At 35.3% G+C, this 9,362-nt stretch overlaps 1 protein-coding gene across 1 annotated transcript; it reads left to right on the forward strand.

The window, feature by feature from the left end:
- The first annotated feature begins 638 nt into the window (after nucleotides 1-638).
- On the forward strand, nucleotides 639-2,381 carry LOC132554336 (uncharacterized). Its single transcript, XM_060218642.1, is given in 3 exon segments — nucleotides 639-745; nucleotides 1,071-1,542; nucleotides 1,545-2,381. Coding segments are annotated over 3 exon segments (1,416 nt in total).
- The last annotated feature ends 6,981 nt before the right edge of the window (nucleotides 2,382-9,362 follow it).

Genomic DNA, 9,362 nt, shown 5'->3' on the forward strand with positions numbered 1-9,362 from the left:
GGGTGATATGTTTACACAGTGATTATAGTCTGTTTCCTTGTGTAGGTAGTTATATTTACCTGTACAAGTTACCTGTATTTACCTGTGAGTGTACAGGTATCCTGATTTTAGGGTGGGAAATTACAGATGAGGACATATAGTGTATAATAGACTTATTTCAAGTAAAAAAAAAAGAAGAAATTACAATTGTATGGATTATATATATAAACTTTAAACAAATTATTTAAGAAATGTTCAATTTACAAGATGAAGGATATAAATTGTGTACAATTTTGTTTTAATATTTTTTAATTTATGCACAATTATGCATGCATTCAATTTCATTTATTCAAATCACAATAACTGCTTGATATGATTATTTTGATTATTTTCTTTAAAAAGTGTTTGTATAGTAAATTTTATATTCAAATGATGTTTGCTAAATAAATTAATTGATCTAAAACTGTTCACCTCTCAAAGATCAATTAAAAAACTGATGAACTCAGTTAATAGGACCAAAGCTACAGATGACATGACACTTTGAGGTGAGTATCCAAGCTATTCATGCATTTTAACTATATAAGCTCCCACATTTTTCACATTGGTATAATTTACTTTGCTATCATTCAACAAATCTTCTAGTGTTTCAATTCCCAATCATGGCTAACGCTCAGTTAAATTTTAAGTTCATTAGAAATAGACTTGGGGGTAACAACTTATCATATAATGGTTACTTGTACAGAATTAGATCATCTCGAGGAGAAAGGTAAATACTGATGTAAAAGTTGTTTTGTAAAAAGAAATATTTTGTTAATTCTATCCTTGAAACAAAAACTCATAAATTGTATCAATGGACTTTTTTGCTCTTATGTATGCAATAAGGAAGAAATAATTAGAGATAAAAAGTAAATTGATGAATAAATAAATAAATGAAAATAATAAATCATATTTTTTATACATCATACTCTTGAAGTCACAGTAAGTGTTGCTTTGAAACACTGATAGATTTTTTTTTCTACATATAAATCTCAAGTGTTGCAAACTATACATTTATGTGAACCAGACATTAATATCTTCTTTTTCTCTTTCAGAACTTACTGGAGATGCACCATTACCAACTGCCTTGCTACAATCAACACCCGCAACAACATCATAGTAGGAGTTGGACGGCAACCACACAATCACCCGGGAGACCATGCAAGCATCGTAGCCAAGGAGATCATGAACTGCATCACTGACCGCTGCCAGAAAGAAATCAGACCAATCCCTACCATCTACAGTGAGGAACTCTGCAAACTGCGTGACAACGAATGGGATGAAGAGACAAGAACCGTTGTAGAGAAGATACCCACCTTCAACTCCAAGAAGTCACAGCTGTACAGAGCCAGACGCAAGCTTACACCAAAGCTACCAACCACTACCCAGGACATTGATCTCGAGGGAAGATGGACGGAAACCAACACTGGAGAGCGCTTCCTACACATTGACGATGGTGACCAGAACAGAATCCTTGTCTTCGCCACATCAGAGGACTTGGCTGAGCTCGCCACCGCCGACCGCATCTACTGTGATGGTACTGTGATGGTACTTTCTACACGTGTCCCAACATCTTTCATCAGATCTACACGATACACATTGAGATAGATGGATCCATGTACCCAGTTGTCTACTCTCTTCTACCCGGGAAAAGTCAGCACATCTACACAAGATTCTTCACACTACTCAAGACATTCATGGCAGACAACCACCTACCCATGTCGCCCGACACAGTATTCGTTGACTTTGAGACAGCTGTCCACAACGCAATCCGCACCGTCTTCCCAGGGACCGATATCAAGGGCTGCTTCTTCCACTACACCCAATGCGTCTGGAGAAAAGCACTGATGACTGGACTACAGCTTCCATACCGGGACAACGAAGACATCAGGAGACTGGTTCGCCGTGCAGCAGTCCTACCTCTGGTACCTGAGCAGCAAGTTGAGGATGTCTGGTTTCACGCACTACAGGACATTGAGTACGCCGACCTACCAGCTGACGTGACACCATTCACGGACTATTTTGTTGACCAATGGGTGGATGGAGACCGACCAGTTTGGAACCACTACGACAACGATGGACCACGTACCACCAACCACCTAGAAGCCTGGCACGGGAAGCTGAAGAAGATTGTGCAACACGCCCATCCAAACATCTTCGAGATCATCCAGACATTCAAAGACATTCAGGCTACCAACGAAATTGCAAGACTCCAACGACGCGCCGATGGAACCAGACGACCCCGACCCAAGAGGTACAGAAACATTGACACCCGCCTTGCCCTGCTGAAACAGAGACTGGAGAGCAACACCATAGACATCATTGCGTACGCTGATGCAGCATCTGAGCTTCTTCACTTGGGTTGAAATGTCTTGCCTAGACTTGCTCTGAGCAAAACGAATGACTTTGTACGTTGTGTCATTGTTGCAGATATTTATGTCAGTGCTATATATTCATCATTGAATTAGTGTTATCACTTATCAGTCTTTAGTGTCTCGTATATGCCGTTAGTGCTGTAACATCAATCAGTTTCTAATAGTGTGACATATAAGTGCAGTGTATTTATTAGTATTCATAGTCATGTTGCATATATTTGTCATTTCCTGGTGCTGTATATTTATAAGTTTTTGTAGTAGTGCTGCATATATTTATCATTTCCTAGTGCTGTATATATGTCTTTAGTTATGTGCTGATATGTTGTTCATTGATCTTTCTTTAGATCAAAATATTGTACCTTATAGATTTGATTTGAATTTAAAGTTAATTGTAATATTATGATAGAATATATTCATACATGTTGAACTTGATATTTTAGTTGAAGTTACATGTTATTTAAAGGTAATTGTGCTATTATGATAGAATATATTCATAAATATTGGCATCTTTGTGTTCTTTCTTTATATTAAATGTATTTTAAATTTAATCAATTGTAATATTATCATAAGAAAAGTTAATAAATATTGAACTTCATATTGATATCTTAGTTTTCTTTCTGCAAGTTATCACAGGTTAATACAGGTAACACAGGTAGATCCACAGGTAAAATATCTCAGGTAAATATAATACATGTATGATATAGACTATAATTACCCTCCCTTTGATGTTTCTACCTATTGTTCTAGACATGTATGCGTTCAGGGAACACACCTTCTAATCTGTGTCCTGTCATTAATTAACCTCGTAACACAGAACTAACGATTGCAAGTAAAAGTCTTTGCTGTAATGTGTGAAATTTTGCCGCTGGGCGAAAATACCTGTACAATGCAGGTAAGTGTTTTTGTTCGAATCATGAAGTGCCAGTGACTATGTGATCAATCATTATGGTTCGTGAAAAACTTTCGATTCATAAAGGGGTAGGTTAGTTGTAATATATAGGGATAAAATTTGGAACCGGAAAAAAAACCTTAGATACATCGAGAAATTCGAATAATCGAAGTTCGATTCATAGAAGTTTGACTGTATTTAGAATAATTATTAAGTCAAACAGTCCTATTTGATGTCAATATAACTGATGTTTTAATGTTAAGGAGTGTTATCAATATATTTTTATTACGTAAAGGTATATTTATTATCCACTAAATCTAAAGACACGACATAAGCTGCCATTACAACATGTGCTCGAATTACTTTCATGAGCTGATGAGTTGATCCCATAGATTGTAGTATGTTAGACAGTTTTATGTACAGTTCTGGGGTAACCGCATATATGTCTGTCCCCATCAAACATTCATTCATTTTACTCAATAGTATTTTAAGGATATTTCATTTTAATGTATTTTTTCTCAGGCTGAATTCTCAAGTGCGTGCACACATACTGGTGTTTAATCAGTTTTTGCTGTGCCTTAGGAAAACATACACATATTTCAGTAACGATGTAAGTATGTTCATCAGAATTCTCTACATGTATCTCGTATTAATGTTTGTAGTATATATATATATATATATATTCACACATACCAAATGAATACTATCTCATAGGTACAATATTTGCAATAAATACATTATGTTTAGGTTTACATATTTCAGTGTTGATATCTTTTTTTAACTTAGAGGAAGTAGGGCTAGTTAAATATACAATACTTCAATTTTTCACACGATGACCTATGTAAGAGTAAGACCCCCTGCTTTCACACTACTGCAGTGGTAAACACAGTTTAAAGATATTAATGGATATGGCGATATGATGAGATACCAAACAGCCTCCATCAACTAGCAAATCCAAAACTGCCAGTTATTTGACGAGACTTTTCCGATATTTTTTCTACAAGTATAAATCAACTGGCATACCCAACACTGGCGCTCTCAGTGATTTGACTAGACTTTTCTCACGATTTTGTCTACTAGTACAAATCAGCTTGCTAACAGTTTATTAAACGGGTCGCATTAAATAATGTTCTTCATTTGTGTCACACTGCCTTTCTTATTTTAATCAGATAGGTTATCTCCCTTGTTAAACGTCACGTGACTGTATCCTCATAGGTGGTGTCTACGTACTATAAGGTAGGGGTGAGGAAAACGTAACCTTTCAAAGTTATCAGTGTTGTGTTTAAATTAAGGTATGTATTTTTTTAAAATCCCTATCAAATTTGATGTAACATTTGGAAACAAAATATGAAAAGACGTGTTTTTTTATGATTTATATGCTATGCATGCCAAAACCGAAAGTACTTAATCAATATGTATATACATAAATGCAGAACTGCATTTTACATCAGATTTGATTCTGTCTTAAAAATACATGTACAGAATTTTCAGTATCTGTTTTTAATAAATATGTACTATAATTCATATTGCTAGTACAGTCATTTTCATCTGCTTGCCCATTCCTTTGATCTTCTTGAAAACTTCATTTAACTACGAGCTAAGTAATATTAGGCTACGTCATCGAAAGCAAATGGTTTTAGTTATCGTTATTTAACGGGAGCAATGGTGCAAATGTTATAACATTTGATGTAACCAAAATCGAAACAAAAAGAATGGAATCTCCCGGAAGAAATTTCCCCTGTGTTTAACTAGCCAGACGTCATGGTTATGGATGAGTGCATTTCATTGGGTAGATCTTGTTCGTAGTAAACCTTACGCATACTGTCCTTACACTCAGTGTTTAGTTTGATGTGTAGAATGTTAACTATTTTATCCTCTTGCAGTTGATGTCAAGTAATTTTACAACGTGGACAGTTTATTAAACATGATGGCGTGCTCAAAGAAGGCCCTTGAGTGACAACTATTAGAACTCATAGATGACTGTATTCGTATATCATGACAAACCCGTTACGCATTAAAATTGACAATGTTTTTCTTCATTTGTGTCACACTACCTTTCTTATTTTAATCAGATAGTCTTGTTAGACGTCACGTGACGGTATACCACTGGTGGTGGCTACGTACTTAGAAGGTAGCTGATTTCTAGTAATGTTACAACGGGGAATGCACGTTTTCAACATCGTTGTCGTGTAATTACTTGGAATATTACTGTATGTATTTGATATTTATTCACGGAGTATAACTCTATCATAAAGTAAAACCATATACAATCAGATTTAGCACATCACAGCAGAAAATGCAAACGAATCTCTACCTACAACGAAATATATTCTACATTATACTCACAAAGCCGACCTTTAACTCAAATTACACAATAGACTCACAAAGCCGAGTCTTACCTCAAGTTATATGATAGACTCACAAAGCCGGTCTTTAAATTTAATTACTTAATAAACTCACAAAGCCAACCCTTAACTCAAATTACTTGATAGACTCACAAAGCCGGTCCTTAAGTTAATTACTTGATAGACTCACAAAGCCGGCCCTTTACTCAAATTACTTTATAAACCCTCGAAGCCGACCCTTAAAGATACCAAATGGTTAGATATTCATTTCATAACTGATAAAAAGTATAATAATATTTAAATACCTGTTCAAAATTGTGTACTTTCTGCTAATTATAAAAAATTTGAAGTTTGCATAACCATTTTATTAACAACGTCAAAGAATTAAAATAAAATATGATCGACCCAACTTCATTTATTTCGCTCTGTTAAGCGTATAGTGTGAAAAACAGGCCATTTTATAAAGTAAGAATTAAAAAATGACTGGCAAATTAAGTTTTGGCTAATTACATAATCATACATAGTAAGAAATCATATCAAAACGGCGAATTATACCGAGGCTCCGAAAGGTCACACGATGAGCTCAGCTATCTCCGATCAAAACAATGATGGGTGGTAGACACAGCAGCGAGTGTCGATTTGCGTTAGTTTAAAAATGAAAATCTTTATCAATTTCTGTCAGATTGTGTGATAATGTTATGAAGAGTCTAATTTTAAGCTATACAATGTTTGAAATCAAACGCTTAGGAAAAAGAACGCAATCTAGCGTTTGGCCCCTTTAACTCAAATTACTAGAAATAGCAATAAATCCGACCCTTAACTCGTTTGCCAAAATAGACTCAATAAACCCTTCCTTAAGCCATAATTGAATATTACCTAACTCATCACAAAAATGGAACTTGCGGTTTAGTGATGAATGAAAAATCCATTTCATATTTGAAAAAAAAAGACCCACAAAGCCGACCTTGGACCTTTATTACCTTATTGACAAAAAAGAAAAAATGAAAAATTGACAAATTAATCTTGATTATCTTTTCGACTTCTTAAAGCTGACCTTAAGACATATTTACCTGGTTTAATCATACCCATATCACCTTATAGACTTACAAAGCCGACCTTTAATTCGCATTACCTTTCAGATTCAGAACGCTTACCCACAACCAATATTACCGTTCAGAATCAGAAATATTACAGACTCACTAAACCGAACCTTTACCCGTATTGCCTAACAGACTCAAAATTCCGACCCCGTAACCGGTATGGCGTTGTGAAATCATAAAAGTGAGCCCCAATCTGTGTTGTATTATAGAATTTTAACTAAATAACCGCCTCTTAATAATGCACTGCTGGTAATTAACTTGTAGTATGTAATAATTTGTAATATAATTAAACCGAAATCCCATAAAAATATAACACTAGCCTTTGAAATTTGTAATCTGAGTCCTCCTGCTCACTGCGTACCTACTCGCTGTATACGTGTAGGCGATCTAGATATGCCGCCAAGCGTAGATTGAATGTTATAGATACTTTAAAATGTTATGTAACTCTTAACATGTTTGGAAGGGTGTATAATGTTGTCAGCTGTCAAGCAGACTCCACTATTTATGATAATTTTACAAATTTAAATGAATTGTTGTTTACACAGGCTTTTGTTTTTCTCCTATTTCTGACTGAACATTAGTACTGATATCTTTGGACAAAAACTGTAAAACCAAGCATTAATTTAATTGTTACCATGTTTCTTTCCATTATTTGTAAAAATGTTTTCTTCGTTTGATGTGTTACTTTCATTTTCAACAAAAAGTGAACGAGCAGCACGTCTCCATACAGACCAACCTAAAGTTAAATAACTATGCACGTTTATTTCATCTATCAAATGTTTTAATTCGTCGTTGTTGAACTCCGGTTAATTAAAAAACAAATTTGCTTGAAGTAACTTTATTTTATCCGATATGTTCAAAACAAAATAACGTATTTGGTACTGTAAACAGTTACAGAACCAACAAGTATACTAAATGACATCACGCATATATCTAGGCCCCGATCTAGCATATCGTCACCCTTTATCGTCAAAGCTTGAAACATACTTGCTTAAAACAAAATTGTGTTACAGATGGTATTTGATATACCATTATATGTAATAACTGAAAAAGACATATCCGTCAATTAAGATGAACAAGCAAGGCAGTGAATAATTACATTGATGCTAGGGTACATATACTAAATAAGATGACAAAGATATCAAAAATATTCAACATGAATTGAAGAAAATATGTTACTTTACAGGTCAACAAGCAATGGCATCCAGGAAGAAAAAAGACTACACGAAACTACAAGCCATTACGGAATGTGGTATCTGTAAGTTGGAACTATCGGATCCTCGGCGAATAGAATGTGGGCATATTTTCTGTCTCCTTTGTATAGGAAAACACATGAAAAATACGTCTTCATGTCCGACCTGTAAGCGACCTATGAATCCAAAATCAGGGAAAGCAGAAAATTACCCTATTGCTACGGAAATAGTACATCTGCTGCAATCTATTCAAAAGGTCGCAAGCTGCGGCCATATTGTAGATGAAAAAGACGATAAGGAAGGCAATAGCAACGACGAAGATGATTATCAGTATGCGCAAGTTGATGATAACCCTAACCAGTTGAAGTTGTCCCCGAAACATGAGTCTAAATTGCCGATTGAAATATGTGATATTCATGGTCAGAAACTAGTTTTTGTTTGTGTAGATTGTGATGATGAACTCATTTGTGAAAAATGCAGCATCCATTCTTCACACAGGAAAGTACAGATATCCCAGCACACGAAGGATCTTGCGCAGTTACTCAATGAAAAGAAAAATGATTTACTCCAAAGAGGAAAGGACGACAGAGAAAAAGAGGAAAAACTACAGGAAATGATTGAAAAACAAGTTGAACAAAGAGAAACCATTAAAGACAATATTGAAGAAGTAGCTGAAGAAATGTTTGCACAAATTCACAGGAAAAAAGAGGAAATGCTTCAACCTCTCGAGGAAAAATCAGATGAGTATGTTAAACAGCTGACAGAAAGGCAAGAACATATCAAAGATAGGATAAATGAGTTCTGTTTCATCAGTGATAAGATAGAAAAACTTAAAAATGATGGAACCACAGAGTTCTGCAGAAGAGCCAAGAGGCTGGTTAAACAATCGACCATTGCTCTGCGGGGAGAAAACAAGCCTATTCCTGAATACCAGACCATTGAATTCTCCAAGAATGAAACAGTCTTGAAAGAGCTATTGAAACTTCAGTTGGGAAATGTAAAGATAAATGAAGTACCCATTACAGAGGAAGAGGAATATACTTCCGATTTTGTTTCTTTTGATATGTACGAAAATTCATCTACGGCTTTATCACAACCAGCACCTCCGCCACCAATTCCAGTTAAACCAAAAGTAAACAAAGTTGTAAACCCAGACATTAGAGAAGAAGAATCAGTCAGTACTTATAAAAACATTTCTCCTAATCCTCGTCCTCCACTTCCTCCTCGACCAAAGCCACAAAATCCCTCGACAGCTGAAAAGGCAGATGAGCAAATCTACAATGAAGTGGGTGATACCCTTTATGATAACACCACTGGAAAAGAAAAACACCAGCCGGAGATTCCGAAAGAGAAGGATGACAATCAGAAGCGTAACTACAATCCCCCTCCATTATCTCCATTTTCAGGGACATTCAGGAAATCCGTCTCGATATTAAATGATAATT

Source organism: Ylistrum balloti, unplaced genomic scaffold, assembly GCF_031769215.1.
Source record: "Ylistrum balloti isolate Yb309-2 unplaced genomic scaffold, AGI_CSIRO_Ybal_v1 Utg370392, whole genome shotgun sequence".
NCBI classification, from domain to species: Eukaryota; Metazoa; Mollusca; class Bivalvia; order Pectinida; family Pectinidae; genus Ylistrum; species Ylistrum balloti.